The sequence below is a fragment of the Lagopus muta genome, chromosome 1, assembly GCF_023343835.1.
Source record: "Lagopus muta isolate bLagMut1 chromosome 1, bLagMut1 primary, whole genome shotgun sequence".
Classification (NCBI taxonomy): Eukaryota; Metazoa; Chordata; class Aves; order Galliformes; family Phasianidae; genus Lagopus; species Lagopus muta.
Genome location: NC_064433.1, coordinates 151,026,520 through 151,046,968, shown reverse-complemented (window position 1 = coordinate 151,046,968; position 20,449 = coordinate 151,026,520). Strand labels below are relative to the sequence as shown.

At 46.4% G+C, this 20,449-nt stretch overlaps 1 protein-coding gene across 4 annotated transcripts; it reads right to left on the bottom strand.

Moving 5' to 3' along the window:
• Positions 1 to 390: 390 nt before the first annotated feature.
• Positions 391 to 12,141, bottom strand: SPRY2 (sprouty RTK signaling antagonist 2). Of its 4 annotated transcripts, XM_048946320.1 has the most exons (3): positions 12,026 to 12,141; positions 5,611 to 5,686; positions 391 to 2,152 (listed from the first exon to the last, which is right to left on the bottom strand). In XM_048946320.1, the coding sequence occupies exon 3, from the start codon at positions 2,099 to 2,101 to the stop codon at positions 1,160 to 1,162; it is 942 nt and encodes a 313-aa protein (XP_048802277.1). In that variant the 5' UTR covers positions 2,102 to 2,152; positions 5,611 to 5,686; positions 12,026 to 12,141; the 3' UTR covers positions 391 to 1,159. The 4 variants fall into 4 exon arrangements, with proteins under 4 accessions (XP_048802277.1, XP_048802266.1, XP_048802291.1 ...); XM_048946309.1 differs by lacking the exon at positions 12,026 to 12,141 and having other exon boundaries at positions 5,611 to 6,820; XM_048946334.1 differs by lacking the exons at positions 5,611 to 5,686; positions 12,026 to 12,141 and adding an exon at positions 4,491 to 4,717.
• Between the last annotated feature and the right edge of the window lie 8,308 nt (positions 12,142 to 20,449).

Sequence of the window (20,449 nt, the reverse complement as noted above, 5' to 3'; positions counted from 1 at the left end):
AGCTGTGCAAACCTAACATTTTTTGTGAATGATTACTTATTTCCGATCTGAAGCACAAAAGCTCATCACTTACAGAATAGGTCAATCTTTCAGTGCCCATTATTGCTAGTCTGGAATAAATCAATGCATTTTCCTATGTTCATTTTCCTTCTCAGGTGCAGGACCAGCATATGTGACATTTGTGTAAAGGAAGTTAAAATCCTGCATTACATTCAGGTGAAGCATTGAACAAAGAAGCAAAATTATGTTTAAAAGTCTTATTCTGATTTTCCAGATGGTCAGATTAGACTCACCGTAGCTATATTACTTCAAAGTCTGCAATTTAAAGTACTGATTTTCCCAACTCAAAACAATAAATAGGGGAAAAAATGACAAGTAGCCCAGTTTAATTTCAAACGTTAATATATTTTCTATTTTATAGTGAACATATGCATCGTTCACCCCTTATTTGCAGCAACTATGACGTCCTCATAAAAAGGGGTGACACTTGTAAGATGCCTCTTAAAATAAATATTTCTTTTTATAAAATAATAAAACTTCAAATAAATATTCTTTACACTAAACAATATGTTGAAAAAATTAGAAAATAAAGGCTGAATTTTACTGTAACTGTACAATATACATGAAGTCCAATAGGAAATCAGAGTCTTGTAATAGGTTTCTGTAAGACAAAATACAATCTAAAAACATACTGATTGATTCACATTCTTCCGAATGTACAACATATTAGTATAATATTTTGTGACTGTGCCATGTTTTATGACACCACTTATTTTTCACAGTTGAAAATATTATTGTATATACAAAAATATAGCACATTATCTCTGGCAGAAAACAATGAAAAAAGAGAGTCATTTGCTAATTTACAAATTTTGCAAGTACTATTCACAAACCACGGAGTTGCCTAGGAGTGTCTGTGTTGCTTTAGCTTATGCAATATGTGGGTCACGATGTACTGCATTGCCTTTTTTATTCTGCATCCCACTAGTTGGATTCTAACAAGCCTATCAATTAAGATGGCACACAGAGAAGAGCGTGTCACTGCAAACAGCTAAGTGTATCCCAACCCTTCTACTACAGTGCCAAGACCATAGCTGCTTAGTTGGTTGCATATATGTTAAGATAATCCTTATTACTCGATTATTTCCGATAAGTGATGCTATGTTGGCTTTTCAAAGTTCCTGGGGGGGACACTGGGAACTTTGCAGCAAACTGTGTTGGAGTGTTTACAGCGGCACCCAGGCCGATTGACCCGGTCGTAACAGCCCTGACACAACTTAAGGCAACCCTTGGCTGGCAGGTAACACCACAAGCAAGGCAGGAAGAGGGACACCACACCCATGGCTGACCATCTAGTGCAGCAGTGCGACTGACTGCAAGAGCAGGGGTTGTCAGCACAGTTGTCCTCGTCATCATTGGAGCAGTGATAGAAGAGGCCCTTCACGCAGCACACGCAAGTCCCGTAATCAACCACGTTCTGGGCTGAGCAAAGACACTGTTTGTCACAAATCCAACACGATGGGAGGGTCCTTGGATATGTGCACTCCTTGCACTTGCACTTCCCACAGTCCTCGCATCTGTAGCTGTGTGCTCCCAAGTCTTCTTTGCCCAGCGGCTTCAACTCGCTCGACTTGAGCTCAGACTTGGGCTGCATGCAGACTATCCCGTCAGCAACTGGCCCTGAAGATGATCCTAGAAGTCTGTGTTCAGAGGAATTACTGCTCGTACTTGTCCTTGTACTGCTCCGCGAGCCCGTGCTGACTGTGCTGATGGAGCGGGACAGAGGTGCCCGAGGAGAAGCGTGCGTTTGCGTGTGCTGAACCCGGCTAAAATGGCGATGCTCAGGGAGACCATGGGGCCTCTCATTTTTGGGTTGGCTCACTGGACGAGGAGCAGACTTGATCCCTGGCCGCGGAGCCACCGTCGGTCCCTCTGTGTACTCATTTGTGTTGCGGATGGCTCTGATCTGATCCAGGGACAGGATGTGGACTTGCTGCGTCAGGACATCCCGCAGGTCGGGCTCTCCATGTGGCCTCCCACTGTCACGCCGAGCCTGTAGCAAGGCCTGCGACCCGCTGCCATGCTGAGCTCTCATCTCCATCGCTGCCCGGAAGCGTGCTCACCCCAGCAGGCTTAGAACACATCTGAAATCCTGGAGCAACAAAGAGAGGATTCACTAATTGCAACACATCTCATGCTCTCCAGCAGCCTGTGGGATTTCACAGCACTGCACACATTCAAGTAATGCATCAGCCATTAAATAAGGATTCACAGCTCGGGGAAGCGCAGTGCTGGTCAGCTAAGTACGTTCTACTTGGCCTCCCCCTACTACTCCTGGGGAGAGCTTAAAGAGACTCTGTTCTAGGTCCATGCATTTCAACCTGTGGCTCTAGAAAGCCCAAGGATGATGCCTGGTAACTAACATGTCCCTGGCCATCCTCCTGCCAGACCACGGCCTCTAATCTGACCAAGTTCCAGCCCCTTTAAATGACTCTTCTTTTCACACCATACTACTGAAAAACTTATTTTACATTAAATAAGAAAGAGTCTGCAAGCATTTAGCAAGTGTAATGTGACCTGTTGATGACAGACATATAATTCTCCAATTTTGTTTAAAACTGGATAATATTTTCGTAGGCCAGTCTCTTTACACATTAAACTTTACATGATGTAAATAGGAAATTTTAGTTTAATACCAATGGTCCCAAGAAAAACACTAAATAGCAATAAAATGTTTGAGGTTAGACATTAAATGAGCTAGTGCTACCAAAAACTTCAGCAGCACAAGTAAAAATATCTTTCTCCAATATTTTAGTGTGTGTCATACTTGTACGCCACTGCTATTGTTATTTTAAGGCTCAATACTACAAAAAGCAATGCTACCAGTTTTGTTATTTATAAAATGTGTAAAAAATTCCAGAAACTAAACCTCAAATATTACTTAGAGTGGCTTTTGGTAGAGAGGCGTGAATAATGCCATCAGATAACATCAGCACCCAAGGAGGTTACTTGGTTGCTAACATAGCTTTAAAGGATGAATAACTACAAAGTTGAAAGGCAAACTTCAGAATTTAAATGGGAAGTCAGGAAAAGACCCAAAAGATGGGGCCTTACACATAACTTGCTACCTCGTTAAAATATGCACAAGTTTCAAGCTCAGACCTCTGAATCACTCAGTATTTGTTTTGCCTTTATCATATTTTAAAGCAGTTCCTAAATCCAATTACCTACACAAAAATCCAGAACAATATTTTACAATTAAAACCCAAGCAGGAACCAAGCTCCTTACAAGGACCACACAATGTCTTCAATTATACCTAGAGAGAGCACCATAGTGTTACTCTGTACACATCAGTTACCAACAAGAATACTATACCACAGTATAATAAAATATAGCCAAACACTTTAACAATGAACATCTCCAGACACTGTCTTTCTTCTAACAGCAGCAGAAAGCATTTAACCTTTTAACTCCTGGTGCCCTCCCCTCAAGTGCTTTTTCCTCCCCAAAAAATCTAGGCTTTAAGAGAGACTATTTTAAACATTGCCAACTCCTAGTTTTGCATGCAGAGTGTATCATGGTGCTCCCCCAAAAGTCTTAAAAGCTTATCTTGAAGCATCATTACTTATGTTTTCTTCAAATTCAAGCCTTTGCTGTACAGAAAGTTTCAGAAAGTAGGCATTCCCTCGTCTGATTAAAATAAAATAAAATACTCTTCCCATCCCCGAGAGGAACTGCTAACCCTATATCCAGGCATCCAGACCGGAGCCCACAGACCCTGAGCCAACTCCTGCAGAATTGACAGCCCCGAGCAGAAGCCAGACTGCCCCCGACCTGCAGAGCGCAGGGGACGAGCGCGGTGCAGGAGCCCCTCGGACGCCGGACGTCCCCCGGCGCGGCTGCATCCGGGCACACAGTGGGAGCGCAGCAGGTGGGACGCAGAGCCCCGAGGCTGCAGGCGGCGGCCCCGTGAGTGCAGACAACCTGGAGATTAACAGGAGACATCCCCGGCCCGGGAGGTGGGAGGGGGCGGCCGCAGTCGCCTTATCAGGAAAGTCAAACCCATGTTTCCTTTTAACTCTTCCCCCTTGCCCTCCCCCGGGAGATGCTCAGGAAGCATTTCCCTGCTGGGCAATGCGCGGCGCCCCGCAGACTCTTGGAGACAGCACCTCCGGGACAGCCGGGCAGAAAGCAGATTGCCACCCCCTTCCCCCTCCCCGCCTTGCTCTGAGCACTCTTTCAGTCGCCGAACGAACTGTCCGAACTTGAGCCTCCCGCCCCTGCCCAGGAGGCAATGTCAGCCCGATCCGGGCCATGTTTCCTTATTCCCCCTGACAGACCCTAACGGGACAAGACGTAAGCCTCCAGCACCTTCATTTGCAACCATGCCCGAAATCTCTGAGGGAAAGCTCTCCCTGTTACCCAGCACCCTTCCAGCTCTTAGCCTTTCTGTGTGTGCATGTGGGCGATAACACCGTTCCCCACTTACAGAAACCAAAGTCCACTCTCGAACAGCTCAAGTACCACGAGCGCTGCCTACTCCTGGCTGGGATTGGCAGAAGGGCGAGCGGGGGGGCGGTTTTCGTCTTCGCATGTCTGGGGAAGTGGCAAACTCAAGGGGCTTCTGCGTGCTGCGTGTGGAAAATCCCCGCATCGCGGAGGGGGCCTCGGGCGAAGCGGTCCCTGCCCGGGAGTTACTGCGTCGTGTTCGGAGCCGCGCAGCACACCACCCCCACCGCCCCGCACACACCCCCGCCACCCTCCCTGCTTTCACAGGGCTTTGAAACCCGCATTAAGGACAGAGTGTGCCATCAGACTCTGGATTAGGGCAAAAGGGACTTTACATCAGGGTGGGGCAAGCTGACAAGCTGACACACAAGTAACTTGCTGAGAACACCAGCAGATAAATATATATATTGGAGTTGAAGGGGGGGGAAGGGGGGTTTACACAGTAAACCCACACAAAAAAAAGAAAAAGTCTTTCTTCCCCTCCACACACGAACTCTGCGAAGTAGAACCTGGGGAAGAAATTTCCCCGTCTCATGGATCGAATTAAGTTTCACCGCGCGAGAAATACGCACGCACCCGCAGCCGCACAGATGTATTTACACACCAGCCGTGCACTCACTTCCGAATGGCACGGATCTCCCGACGCCACCACACACGGGCGTCAATCACGGCGCTCCCCCGGGCCCGGGGCACCGGCGGCCCCGCAGCGCCCTCCCTGCGCCTCCCCCGGGGCAGCACCGCCCGTGCCCGGCTCCCCACAGCCGGGAGAACGCGGCCCCCGCCTCCCCGCAGCCCCCCGGGCACGCGTGCGCGCCCGCGCAGCCTTCCGCCCCCGCGCAGCCTCGCGCCCCCCGGAGCAGCGCGACGGGGCGCAAATATAGCGCAGCCCTCAAAACCCTCCCCGGAGAGAAAGCGCTCCGAAATTCCACCTCCGGCTCTTCTCTGGGAAAGGAAGGAGAGGGGAAGGGGAGAGAGGGAGAACCTGTGCGAGAGGAAAAGGAATCGGCCTCAAACATTTCCACGAGTTTTCTTGGAGCAGCGCGGGGGGGCTAGGGGGGTTACTGAAAAGCTTGTTTTGCAAAGAAGGAAAAGGCTCTCACCGTGATCGCGGCGCTGCACCAAACCCCTCTCTCTGTTGTATTTTCTTCTTCCTGCGGTTTGCAAATAAATCCAGCCCTAAAGCAAAAAAAAAAAAGTTCTTTTCCAAACTCTGCTTTCGTCCAACTTGCAAATGAGAATCAGAACGATCAGCGTGCAAAAAGTCCGGAGCAAAGTCAGTCCCTCTGCCCAGATCGACTGTAAGAACGTGTGTGCGCCTATGTGCTATAGTAATAATCAGAACACCTCTCCGGATCTGGGTGGGTTTTCTGTGCTCCTCCAAAGAACTCACTCACACACACTTTCCTTTTTCTCCCTCAATGAACAGGAGGCCGAACCGCCAGCACCGAGTCACTTTTTTTTTTTTTCTTTTTTTTTTTTTTTCTGCCGTTGCAAAGGATCGAGAGGAAGGGGAAAGCCACAGAAAACAAAATCAAGTGGATCTAAAATCCGATGGCAAAGCTTTCTTCCAGCGAGCTCCTCCGAGGAAGCAGCAGCAGCAGCCGGACAGGGGGGCCGCGCTGCCGAACGCCGCTCGCCGCACGCTCCTCTCCCTCTCTCCCTCGGCTTTCTCGCTCCCTCTGCGAGCGTGTGTGTGTGTGTGTGTGTGTGCGTGTATGTGTGTGTGTGTTGCAGGCGGCTCTGCGGTTTGCGAGCGGGGGGGGGGTGTTTGGGGAGCGCAGCGGATTTGTGGTGGTGGTTGTTGTTGTGTGTTTGGAGGAGGTGGAGGAGGAGGAGGAGGAAGGTTTGAGATCTGAGCTGGAGGGGCTCGGCGTTTTTCTGCTTGCTCTCTCTCTCCCTCTCTCTCTTTTTCTTTCCGGAGGAGGTAGGGTGATCTCTCTGCAAAAGCAGCAGTAAATGGCGTCATGTGGATCTGAGGAGGAACAGAGCAGTTGTTGTCCCAGAGGATATATCGCATCCGGTCCCAGCTCATTGGCTCTGCGGGGCTACATTCACTGGCGCTCCCAGCGCCCTGCCAGCACTCCGAGCTGCGGGAGGCATTCAAAAGGGCATTGCTGCCGCCGCTTCCACCACAACCGCGGCCCCGCTCCCAGCCTCGGCCCCGCTCCCGTCGGGCCCCGGTGCCGCGCGGAGCCCCGCGCCCCTCTCCGGGCCCGGCCGCAGCCTGTTCTCACAGGAGGCAGCTCCGTGCGCGGCCACACGGCGCTCGGGGCTGCTTTTGTGCTCGCGTGTTTATCCAGGGGCCGGCAGCGATCGGACTGCAGGGCGGCCGAGGGGAGCTACTTTCCCCGGGGGGAGCGGGAGACCCATTCCCAGGTGCTTCCCCTCCCCCAGCGGTGTTTTCTTTTTTCCTTTTTTTTTTTTTTTTTTTTTTTTTAAATCCCCTCTATGGAATAAAAGTTTAAAACTCTCTGCTCCCTACCCCCCCAACCGGCAGCAGGAAGGGCCGCTTATTGCCCGCGGCATTGTGCCGCGGATTAACGCGAGGAGGCGGCACGGCGGCGCGGAGCGGGGCCCGCGGGCAGCGCGGGGCGGGCGGCGGCAGGGGCACAGCGGGGTCTCCCACAGCCCCCAGAGGACTGCTTCTTAGCGTCGTTAATTTGTAATTTCGGTCGCTTTTATGAAACTTCCGTTGTAATGGATTCTCACTTGTGTGCGGAACGCGGCCAACGGGCAGCTGACAGAAGTGGCTGTTTGTGTGCGGGGTTCCCTAGGCACGGCCGCAGCCGGTCCCCTCCGCACGGGCTACAGTGCCGCGGGGCCCGGGCACTCCGCGCCGCCCGCGTGTGTCTTTAAGCGCGCACAGCGGCGTATCCACGTCGGCATGCACAGAGCGCTCGTACACCCCTATCACGTGTGGCCCTGCTTAAAATATACCCGGCGTGCCGAGCAGCGATGTGGCGCGTTATTTACACGGGCGGTTCTCGGGGCGAAAGCCCTGAGAACTCTTTCTAATGCTGCAGGCAGTTGGCAGCACTTCCTCTTCTCCACCTGCTGTCACCGCTGCTTGACTGAGGGGTCACTTAATAAAAATGGGGGTGGGGGACGTGGTGGAGAAGGCAGTGTAGTACACCGCCGGCCTTCAGGTTTTCAACATTTTCTAAGTCGATATCATAGTAATATTGTGAAGCTGCGCGTTATTTCTCACAGTTTCTCTATGGGACGGCCACAGTTCAGTGCACCTTCCTTCGTGCGCCCTCCCGTCCCACCTCCTCACCCCGCAGTTCCCGAGCAGTGCCCCTCAGGCACCGCGGGGCCCCCGGGGCGGGAGGCGGCGGCGCTGCCGCTCCCCGCCAGAGGGAGCGCGGGGCACCGCGGGCAGAGCGCGGTGCGGGGCACAGAACCCCCTGCGGATCCACGGGGCCGCCAGCAGTGTGTGGGATTTGCTGAGGAAGGACCTGGGCATCCTCAGAGGTGTGCGCTACGTTCAGACTGCGCCGGGAAATCCATGGGATTTATCTGGGAGGGATGAGCACGGGTTAATGTAGGAAAAGACAAGAACAATGTTGATTTAATTTCACCTTGAAACTTAGTAAAGGCAAAACTAGGTAGGGAACGCTGTGTACAAGCCTATGGATATGGGAAAGCCTGCTAGATTGTTTCACAGCATATAAACTGAGCACATAAATAGTGTGTAAATTGGAAAATCCACTATACCATGTTTTACAAGTTGGCAGTCAGTAGTGAAATCAGCAGTGCAGGTGTGGACACATAATGCAGTGAGCTGTCCCACCGACAGATATGAAAGCAGTGGAGCTATTTTCTTTCACAGAACCACTCACGTGTGCAAAATGAAGTATCAGTGTTATAGAAAAGCATTTTAGAAAAGCAAAAAATCAAGTACGCAGCATCACAGCGCTGTTTAGTTTGAAAAAGAAGCACTAAACCTACAAAGATTTGTGCACAAACTTAGCATGCGTAGGAGGAACCAAAACTAATCCACACATCTACAGCATTAAGCACACACATACATATATTCTCATACTGGGATCTCAAAGTTGAATTTTCAGACCTTTGATCTGATGATTCTTTGGGACCAACCTTCACAGGATTACATCTCTCTCTCATTGCACATTTCTTGTCAGGGACAGTGGTTCAATGCATGTGACTATGTTTCCCCTAGTGGCTTGCTCTAACCACTGCATGACTTAATTTGTTTTATTTTACTTTTAACCCTTGTTTGTGCAGATGAAGGTCTTGCATTCATTCTCAGCAGAGGAATATGCCTGTTGTACATACATGTATGCACAAACACACACATTTACATTAGAATAGTATCAATGTCACAGAAGAATAAAATAGAGTTGTAAGGAACCCTCAAAGACCATCTGGTCCAACTCCCCTGCAATGAACAGGGACACCTACAGCTGCATCAGGTTGCTCAGAACCCCGTCCAGCCTGACCTTGGATGTCTCCTGGGACAGAGCATCCACCGCCTCTGGGTAACCTGTTCCAGTATATCACCTTTATCATAAAACCTTTTTCCTTATATCCAGTCTATACACAAATTCAGAGACTTCCTGTGAAGGGTCAGGCAGAGGAAGGTCTGTGATGTGCGATCCATCTGAAATGGTTGAAACTTTTCTGCAATGCTCTGAAATTGTCTCTTAAGATTTGGGTTGAATTAATTTTCTGACCCCGGACCTGACAACAGGTTGTTATGTCCCTCCTTTTTGTAAAGTAAAAGGGAGCTCATTCACAGGGAATTGATTCCTGCAAGGGAATGAATGCGCAGTAAATCTGCTGACCTCCGGAACTCTTTGTGCATTATCTCATGAGCTAATGCACTGATAGAAGGATATTGATTCTGCACATCCTGAAAGGACTAAGTTTGGCTGCACACCACTTCTAATGCTCTGCATTTCCTTAGAAACTTAAACCTTTAATTGACTGCCTTTCCTGTTTGCAACTCTAAAAAAAGGTAATGTACTTAAGAGAGTTACATGATTTTTTTTTTTATTATTTTTTTTAAAGTAGCTTGTGATGAGCTGTGAAGCCTTTTGCCTGCTGATACTTCATTGAGAGATTCAGGGCAGACCAGGACACTTAGATGTGTCACACAGAGAAATAGAGAAGTCAAACTCACCTTACTATGAATAGCTGGACTTTTTTTTTTTTTTAAAGTTAAAAAAAGAATGTTTTTGTGATTCAAAACCACTGTTTTTGCTGTTGTGATTTTCAGTGTAACTTTTCCTAAAGAAATCCCAGGAACCCTTCAGAGTGAAAAATTAGTGAAGGCACCACGTCCACCATGCTCCTGGGAACCTATGCTGGTGGAACAGGGTACAGCGTGCAAACCAGAATAAATGCCACTCTAGTTTGGAATACGCCTGCTCTGCATCTACTGAAAGTTGGCCTCCTGCTGTCAGTGAAGCCAGATCTTCTGGGATTAAGTCATTCAGATCTGGCTAATGATTACCACCTTCCTTAAGTATCCTTAGAGGTGACATAGGCCTATGTGACTTCTCCCCATCTGATGGCTGCTCCTGTATAAGGAGGGACAGTTGCTTTTCTTGCTGAATACCAACTATACTTATGTAAACTTAAACGATAAACAAATCCCTTTTTTGATTCTTCTGAAATTGTACTGAAGAATATGTGCATTTAGTATTTATAATATAATGTAGAGCTTTTGCATGTAAATTGTTCTAATAAAGCTCGTGTGTTCTTTGATGTGCTGTTCAATGTTATTGGGTTATATTTGTAGCCTTGATAAAATCAGCACTGGTTTTTTGGAATTCAACTTTATAAACCTTTCCAGTTTATACAACTAATTTATAATTAGTTCTCTCTTTTCAAGGGCCTCAAGACCCAATTTTCAAAAGTGGGACAATTTGGTGTGGACAGGACTAAGTGCAGTTTATTTGCTAAACAGGATTTATGGAAAGCTTTTTATTATGTATTTGTTTGCCCTGAGATTTTCCTCCTAAAATTTTCAATTGCTTTGGCTGAAATCATGAGGATGGCAGCACAGGCAAGCCACGTCTGTCAGCATTTTAAATGCTGCACTCTCTAGCCTTATTTCACTTAGAGGCTAGATAATGCTGGGCTTGATGATACTAGAATTTTATGCAAAAACTAATTGCCTATTAAAATACTAGTAAGCAAGTACCAGTTTGGAAATTCCCAACATATTTTTCAACAAGATGCAGACACTTGTGTGTTGACCTGGAATTAAAGTGACTTAGAAGGAACAGAACAGATCAATTATGCTTGTGTTCAGAGCACTGGAACAAGCTGTCCGGAGAGGCTGTGCAGTCTCCTTCTCTGGACATAATCAAAATCTACCTGGACGCTTTCCTGGGCAACCTATCAGAGGGAACCTGCTTTTAGCAGTGGGATTGGATTTGATTTCCAGAGGTCCTCTCCAACCCCTACAATTCTGTGATTCAATGTCAGCAGTTATGGGAAATCTGAGGATAAGCAGGTTTTCTGAAGAGATTATATCTCTATTGTGGCACAGTTTGCAGCAGTTGTTTTCAAAAGTCTTCAGTTTGCAGACTTCTACATTTTGAAAGAAAAAAAAAATAAGGGAAGTGTAGTTTCTTTTAAAGAAAATTATAAGACCTCCCATTTAGAACTAGTCTGTAGGAATCCACAGATCACAGTTAGAAAACCACTGATGTAGAGATACCCAGACTAGCCCTAAACTGCAATGTAGTGGAAAGGTAAATGAATATCTTGTGTACTGCAAGCAGTGTAGCTGGAAAAGGGCAGGACACCCGCTTGTCTTCAAAGGGTGAGGTAGATGTCATGGATTTTCGTGCTGCTCCCAGAACATAAGCTACTTTTCTTCACTGGAGGCTGGATTTCACAAAAAAATTGCTATCAGAGATTAACAACAGGTAGTAAAAAGCTTGCAAGCCAGCCAAGGAATATGTACAAGACTTTATAGATCTGCTGCAAACCAAAGGCAGGAAACTGAGTAATTGTTAAAAATTGTATCGTTGTTCTGCTACATGCCGAGATGCTTTTTTTCCTCAGCTGAGAACTTCTCATGTTGATCAAGGTGACACACAAGAACACTGTGAAAGTGGAGGTGACATAATGCAGTATGGTACTATTTGCTAGAGATGAGGGAATTTTGCATCAAAAGGATGTAGAATGGGTGTTACAAAACTGCATAGGGATTGCATGGGCACGCAAAACTGGTGTTTAGCCCATCATTTACCTGAAAATCAGAAAACAACAACAAAAATACCCACTCTTTACATTGTTGCATCAATTTAAAAAAAAAAGAAAAAAAGTAATGATCGTGGAATATCCTGATATCAGATCTGCATAGAACTGTCTTCAAATTCTCCTGGTTGTAATGGCAATATCAACAACCATAATTAAAATGCTAGGCATTCTATCACAGCTTTCCCCACTGATCTCAAAGTAATTTACAACAGATGTCACTAAGACCATTTTGTAGGTGAGAAAATCAAGGACTGAAGGAAAGAAAGAATTTACCTGATCCTTGAGGAGTCCCATCTCCTATTCCATAAACCCACCGTTCTTGCTGCCTCACAGAGGGACCTGTGGCATTGTATCTCCTTCATTACTCCAGGATCTTTTTGCACAACCAAAATTTCAAGAACTGTGTTTAATAGAATTACAACATCTTTAAGGAGAATGGGAACTGTTAGATAATTATACTTATCTTACAAGAAGAGGACAAAATGTTTGATTATCTAAACAAGGTTATCTCTGCAGGAGCATCCACTCCCATTACTTGATTAAAGAGTTCCTCTGTACTTCCGTCTCTACATCTGGTGTAGTTACTCCTATCTTATTTGTGGTTTTGTAATCATCTGTTCCTGTATTTTAAGCAGGCCTATTACTTTCATGAGCTCCACAGAGGGAAAGGCAGAAGTTGGCTGAAAAAGTGAATCTTGAGTGGTTCCTTCACAGCTTCACAGCAGGCCACAGTGTGTATAGAAACCCAAGTGGAAGCTGCTCAGAGCAGTTCTGGGGATGGTGTCCTCATCAACAAAAGCTGAAGGAAACTTGGAAAATGGAAGCACATACATACACCATAAATACACCGCATCTGACAAAGCAAAAAAAATAAAATAAATAAAATGTGGAAAACCTTCTTCATTCTTCGGGTTACCTGGTGAAGACATATAACGAATTTAAAGACTTTTATTGATACTTGCTTGTGATTGAAATAAACATAGGTTATTTCACTTTCCGATGACTTAAGTCGTGTCAAAGCAGTTACATTTTTTAAAATACACACCATTCAATTTTTTCTCTTAGCTCTGCAGATTTCCTTTCTTCACAGGGACCTATGCTACAGTCCTATAAAATCTGCTGTAGTTCAGAATAGGCCATCTTCCAAATCCCATGGAAGATAACTGAAATTGGTGTCAGGAGGGTTTATTAGGCTTTATATCAGGTAGTTCGACTTTTGAGAATCTTCACCAAGCCAGTGGATGTATGCATGGAGATAGCCAGACAGTACAAATGTACCCGGTGATTATACGTGTTGGGCCACAGCTGGGGTCAGCTTTGGTGCTTTCACGTTGTGTCACAACCACAGCTTAAGCAGCAAAGGCAAAATGTCCCCAAACCCAAGTTTTTACAGTAAAAGAGTCGGGCAGTTTTGGCGTTCTCTGTGGTGAGGGGGTGGCGGGTGAAAGAACGCTTCCTTTCGTCCTGACCTCCTCGCTCTTAGAATTGCAGGGCTGGTTCTGAAGGCAAGTTAATGAAACACAACCTGGAATTTCCTCGGCTCCTTTCCTGCTCCCATCTGTGCGCGTCTCACCTTCCGAGAGCCGGATTTGTATTTGTATACATGCGATGTGCGATCCCATCTCATTGTTTGCCTTTTCACACAGGCACTTTCACCTACATCTCCCCCCCTCTCCTCCCTCCCTTCCTCTCATTTGGCAGCCAGTTGGGCTTCTTCCTGCCTTGAATACCGCATTCCCTGGTTATTCAAGCTCAGTCATTAGCACCCTATCCCCCTACTGAAATTATGAATGAAAAGCCTAGTTGTTCTTTACAAATAACTCGGGCTTCCTCAGTCACTCAAATTCAAATAGCACTGACTGCCAGACAAAGCGCCCGCGTGACGGACAGTGCTCTCAGCGAGTGATCAAGGCGCGCAGGAAGCTCAGCCAGGCACAATGTAGGTAGGCCCGGGCCTGGGCGTTCCCGGGCCGCGCCGCCGAGCACGGGGGGCCCCGCGGCGCTGCTGTTGCTGCTGTTGCCGCTGCCGCTGCTGCCGCCGCCCCCTCACCTTGGCGGCTCCCCGCTGGGCGCGAGCCGGCCCAGAATGGCGGGGGGGCGGCGGCCCCGCTCCGCGCAGTCCCCCCCGCCGCCGGCGCGCATTGTCCCCGGCCCCTTTTCACGGCGGGGGAAAAGGTAATTGACAGCCCCATTGTCCGGCTTGGCCCCCCGCGGCTTTAAAATACTCCCAGGCCCCAGTCACACGTTGTCAATGAGAGCTGTCGGAGGTGACGAGAGAAGAAGGGTTGTTCAGGAAACAGTTTGAGCCCTTCAAGTGGACAGGCCTCAGTGACTTCTCCGGCACGCCGGCTGCCACAGGCAACCCCTTCAGAAATAGCCTTAAAGCAATAAATCAAACGTGTTTCCTGGACCATACAAGGAACAGCTGGCTATTTTTCCTCCGCCCTCCTCCCCTCCATTTTTTTTTTTTTTTTTTTTTTAAGCCTAAAAATTACTGAAGCACAGGAAACCGAGCATGACAAAGTTTGGGGTTAGCACTGCAATCTTTGTGTTTCGATTTTTTATCTGCTCGTTCCCACTGGTATTTGTGCAAATGCCTCTCCTGCTTCCACACTATGGGGATTGCATTCTGCACGGCTCACGGAGAGAGGCCGCTTGCTCTGACCCTCACCCCACAGGAACACCGGATCCTGCAGTTCAGAAAGATGCCCCTGGCTTAGTCAGTCTGTGGGTTTAGGAAGAACAGTCCTGCACCTGAGAATTACTGAAATACCTTTGCCATACCTGTACCGAGCTGCAAATGGTATTGATCTATCATCACAAGTGACACATTGTCATATGCAGTATGTGTACATAATGACATGTAAGGTGCAGCAACTTTCAAATAAATTTATATATGTATTTTTTCCCCAAAGGCCTTTACTGAATCCACATGAGTCAATGTTTGTGCTTGCACTGAGTTCTTGTTGGAACCTACCTGCTTGGATCTGCCATCACAAGAAGCACTCAGTGTAACTAAAATCCAGATTTGCCAGAATGAGACTTCTGCCTGTTGTCATTTAGCAATGCCCTCTGCTAATACGTTCAGCACTGATGGTACGCTTAAGAAATAAAAGGTAGAGGTCAAATATGCACTGCAATATTCTGCAATGTGGATGCATTGGACTGAAACATTGTAAACCAGCTAGAAATGTAACTATTCAAAAGACTGATGATAAATCCAGAGGCAGAGGTAAGCAGAACCTTTTTCTGAAGATCTGGACTAGGTGAAAAATGAATTGAGGAAAATGGAGCTAGTTATTTTCCAGCAGCATCATATTCTGTTTGTTAACACAGCACTGGATGTATATTCTTATTTCTTCACAGCACCACCTACTAACAATAAAGAACATTGCTTAAGGGTGGCCAGGAGGCATTTAAATGAAATAAATTGTCATGAGAAGCAAGGTGTAGGCAGCAAGTTAAGTGTGATCACTTAAGAGATGCAACACACTCCATGATATAAACACACACAGCTTGGCAGCTCTGTGTTCATGGGTCAAGCTGTGGGAAGGATGTTTTTTGCATCATTTCTGTTTTTGAAACAGTGTTATCGTCTGTCCCACATTTGTAGTAAGGGTCTTAATGCAGCTGTTAATAAAACTGCATCTCCTTGTGCACCCAGTTCACCTATCCACAGCACATTTCTTCTGTATTTTTAAAGATTAGGGTAACACAGACTTGCTAAGTGCCTGAGAGTAGTTTACAGGCAATTTTAGCCAAACCTTACAGCATGCTGTAAGACTGTGGTCTTCCTGAATACCTTTTGAAATCCTATGGGAGTAAAAGCTGTTCAAAACCTCAGAACAGATGCTTTGGTAGGATCCAGTCTTTAGATTGCAAATTACTTCAGGCAAGGCTCTCCTTCCTGTTTGGCAATTTCCTAGAACACATTTGCAGTAGGATAAATAAACAGCATATTACACTGAGGAGGAGATGCTCAGCTGGGGTTATTTACCATTGCTAACTTCCATCCTCTGGGAATCCTGCTCCTCACGGAGGCCAGGGTTTATCCATATCCTGCAAAAGCTTCACAAATTGGGAATCTACAATGGCAAGATTTTGCTTTGTGGCCCTGTTTCACTTGTTTTCTGTAATCAAGAATTGCACATGCTCATTTTTTTGTGTTACATTAACTAGGGTCTGCTCATGCAGCGTTCATGGCAATATTTTGCTGTTAAAGTGAGAAGTATTTTAGAATCTGTCAAACTGGGAGCTTTTTGATGCTGAAGAGTGGTATAAAAATGTACACCTGGCAAGTTATCTGCCAGTTATTAGCTATTGTTTAGTGATGAAAAGTGTCTGCTTGGACCATTAGATCATCAAAACAACAGACAAAAATAAAACAACAACAACTGTAAGAGCAACAAAAAAACTCTCTGTTTTTCACTACCAAATGTACAGGAATGCACTTCAAAAGCCGTTATGGAATATGTATATTAATTCCCCAGAAGAGCTGAATCCTTCACTTCTCAAATCTTTTTTGGCTTTTTAGAGGGGGAAAAGGAAAAACAAAACAAAACAAAAGAAACAAAAAAAAGAACACCCAAACCCAACAATATTTAGCCAGCGTCAGTGCTTTACTGACAGGTTTTCAACCATAGCTAAGTTCACTTTTAATGGGGGACAAGAAGCAAGTGTGACAGATATTTGTCTTCTGATATACAAACAGGTCTATGAGCTAAAGCTGTGAATCCTGTCAGCTGGAAAGTGACAGAAAAATGGCAGGAGGGTAGACATCATGTGCTGAAAGAGGAGTGACAGCAAGGCTGACAGAGAAGCTTAACTGGACAGTCAAGTGTGAAGACAGGGCAATTGGAGGGATGTCTTTCAGTGAGAAGATGGAAAAGAAAGGGACGCGTACTGGTAGCTCTCTGAAGAGGAAGGTCTATTTTATTTAGAATTATAGAATCATAGAATCACCAAGGTTGGAAAAGACCTACAAGATCATACAGTGCAACCACTCACCTATCACCAATAGTTCTCTCTAAACCATGTCCCTCAACACAAAATCCAAATGTTCCTTGAACACCTCCAGGGTCAGTGACTCCACCACCTCCCTGGGCAGCCCATTCCAGTGCCTGACCACTCTTTCAGAGAAGCAGTATTTCCTAACATCCAGCCTAAATCTCCCCAAGCACTGATTGAAGACATTCCCTTTAGTTCTGCCACTAGTTACACAAGAGAAGAGCCCAACCCCCAGCTCACTACAACCTCTGTTCAGGTAGTTATAGAGAGCAATGAGGTCTCCCCTGAGCCTCCTCCAGCTGAACAATTCCAGCTCCTTCAGCCTCTCCTCATATGGCCTGTGCTCCAGCCCCCTCATCAGCCTTGTTGCCCTTCTTTGAACCCATTCCAGGGCCTCAATGTCTTTCTTGCAGTGAGGGGCCCAAAACTGGACACAGTACTCGAGTTGCGGCCTCACCAGAGCTGAGTACGGGGGGACAATCAGTTCCCTGTTCCTGCTGGCAACACTGTTTCTGATGCAAGCCAGGATGCCATTGGCCTTCTTGGCACCTGGGCACACTGCTGGTTCATGTTCAGCCAAGCATCAACCAATACCCTCAGGTCCATTTCCTCTACGCAGTCTTCCAGCCACTCTGCCCCAAGCCTGTAGTACTGACTGGGTTTGTTGTGGCCAAAGTGCAGGAGGTGGCATTTGGTCTTGCTGAGCCTCATCCCATTGGCTTCAGCTCAGCAATCCAGCCTGTCCAGATCCCTCTGTAGAGCCTTGCTTCCCCCAGGCAGATCGACAATTCCAGCCAACTTGGTGTCATCTGCAAACTTACTGAGAGTGCTCAGTGCCCTCATCCTGGTTGTCAGTAAAAATATTGTAGAGGACAGGCCCCAGCACTGAACCCTGGGGAACACCACTCATGACCGGTTGCCAGCTAGATTTAACTCCATTCACCACCAATCTCTGTGCCGAGCCCTCCAGCCAGTTCCTTATCCAGCCAAGAGTGTACCTGTCCAAGCCACAGGCTGCCAGCTTCTGCAAGAGAATACTGTGGGAGACAGTGTCAAAGGCTTTGCTGAAGTCTATGTAGACTACATCAACAGCCTTTCCCTCATCCACCAGACGGGTCACTAGATCATAGAAGGAGATCAGGTTGGTCAAGCAGGACCTGCCCTTTGTGAACCCATGCTGGCTAGGCCTGATCCACTGGTTGTCCTGCACATGCCACGTGATCTCCCTCAGGACAACCTGCTCCATAACCTTCTCTGGCACCGAGGTCAGGCTAACAGGCCTGTAGTTCCCCATTTCCTCCTTACAACCCTTCTTGTAGATGGGAGTCACATTGGCAAGCCTCCAGTCTTATGGGACCTCACCAGTCAACAAGGAGCTCTGATAGATAATGGCAAGCGGCTCGGCTATCACCTCTGCCAGTTCTCTCAGCACTCTCACATGAATCTCATCTGGCCCCATGGACTTATGGCAGTGCAGTTGAAGTAGTAGGTCTCTGACAGTTTCTTCCTGAATCGCGGGGGGTTCAGTCTGCTCCCCAGCTGAGACTACTAGGTCAGAGAGTGGAGTACCCTGAGGATAACTGGTCGGACTTTTAAAGACAGACGTGAAGAAGGCATTCAGAACCTCTGCTTTTTCCTTATCCTCAGTGGTCACATTCCCAGTGTCATCCAGTAAAGAATGAATATTCTCCTTGGTCCTCCTCTATCTGTTGATGCATTTGTAAAAGTTTCTTGTCTATTTTCATTTATTTATTTATTTATTTATTTATTATATTTATTTCTAAATTTATTTATTTATGTTTTTTATTTCTTGCCTTAAAGCCCCTGAGAACCATGTTCTATCCCTAAATTGTAGTTGTTTGCCTTTACTTTGCCTTGGTCTCAGTCTTGCATTCCCTCTCCTGTAACATTTTGTTGTGAAATCTAGACTATGCTCAAGTCAATGGGAATTTTGCCATCAAGTGTAGTGTGGCCAGGAGTTTACTCAACATATGACTCCAGGAGAGTCAGCAATGTTGTACTTGCATAAAGCTAAATTTGGCCACAGGAAGGGAACATTTCCTACATTTCCCTCCACCCCTTTTCTCAAAAGGAAGATGTAAGAGACTGTTGAAGGACAGTTAATGGTCATTAGTTGGATCTTTGTGAACAGTGAGAACTTACAGGAAAAGCAACCAATTTGCAAAGTGGAAGCCAAGCACTGCAAGATCAATCTATCTAGCCTGTAGCCTTCTCTCTCTCTCTCAGCTGCCTTCTTTTCCAGGGGCAACTTGGGAACATACTGCATAACAAATTAATTGTTTCTGGGAAACGCTCTACTACTTTGTGTACTAGTTCAATGGGTCTACATATACACTCTACCTTGGGCTGTAGGAGTGATAAGGGCTTGTATATAAAGCTTTCACTATCATAGAATCATAGGATCATAGAATAGCCTTGGTTGGAAGGGACCATCATGTTCCAATTCTTCTGTCACAGGCAAAGCTGCCAGCTGCTAGCCCATGTACTAGATCAGGCTGCCCGGAGTCCCATACAACCTGGCCTTGAACACCTCTGGAGACAGGGCATCCACAGCTTCTCTGGGCAACCTGTTCCAGCACCTCACCACTCTCTCAGTAAAAACTTTCCCCAGATATCCCATATAAATCTCTCTTCCTTTAATTTATAACCACCCTCCCTTTTCTTGTCACTATCTACCTGTGTAAAAAATTGTTTTCCCTTATGTTTATAAGCTCCCTTTAAATATTTGAAGCTTGCAACGGTGTCTCCCCACAGCGTTCTTTTTTCCAGGCTGAACAAGCCCAGTTCCTTCAGCCTATAACTATCTCATGGAAGGAACTGTTTTGCCCAGACAGAATAAAAAATTGAGAACTGTAGATTTGGATCACGGCAGAATTTTCCTTAGAGATTCTTGTCAGTGCTTCCCCCATTCAACCAGGAAGAAGCTGGGTTGCCAAATGAATTGAAGGTGAGCCTGTTTCTGAACCCATCTTCAGGTTTTGAAGCACATAAATGTAACAAAGTTCTGAATCTTTTGAAGTCTATAGGGAAAACTACCTTTGACTTTGATGAGGTCTGAATTTCATCTTTTTCCCATCACGTCCTTCTTCCCCCTTCATTTCATTCACATCATAAAAAAAACAAAACAAAACAAAAACAAACTGACATCTGTGTGCATTTTTGTATAGCAGTTTAGATTCCTGCTTTGAGCTATGCACAGGCCCCATTTGTATGTACAAAAGCCAGCTATACATATGCAATTGTAGAAACTGTGCATGAGAAGATCTTCTACAGGATCTACAGGCCTCAGCTTATGAAAATCTGATCCTGGAAGCTTTATGGTTTCAGTCTCTTTCAGGAGAACTAGGGAGGTGAGGGATGCATGTATCTGCTAGATTTTGCAATGAGTGCTTTCTTGGGAATATAACCAGCAAAATGCTGAGTGCTGCTATTCCCTTTAACAAGAGTCTCTTTGAAGACATGGCAAAGTGGGATTCAATTCTGTGAGAATCCGATAATGAGAATCATGAGGATAAGAAAAGGCCTTAATTGACTCTGTCTTGAAGTTTTCTGAAGTCCTTTGTATGGACTTTCTAGTGCGTGGAAGAGCTTAACACACAATTTTCAATTCTTTCATAGAAGAAAAAGGCTGAAATTTGAGGGCAAACAGTCCCTGTGGTTGTTAGCTGT

Bases quoted from the DNA above. Each gene is read 5' to 3' on its own strand.
- SPRY2 (XM_048946320.1), bottom strand. From the start codon at position 2,101: ATGGAGATGAGAGCTCAGCATGGCAGCGGGTCGCAGGCCTTGCTACAG.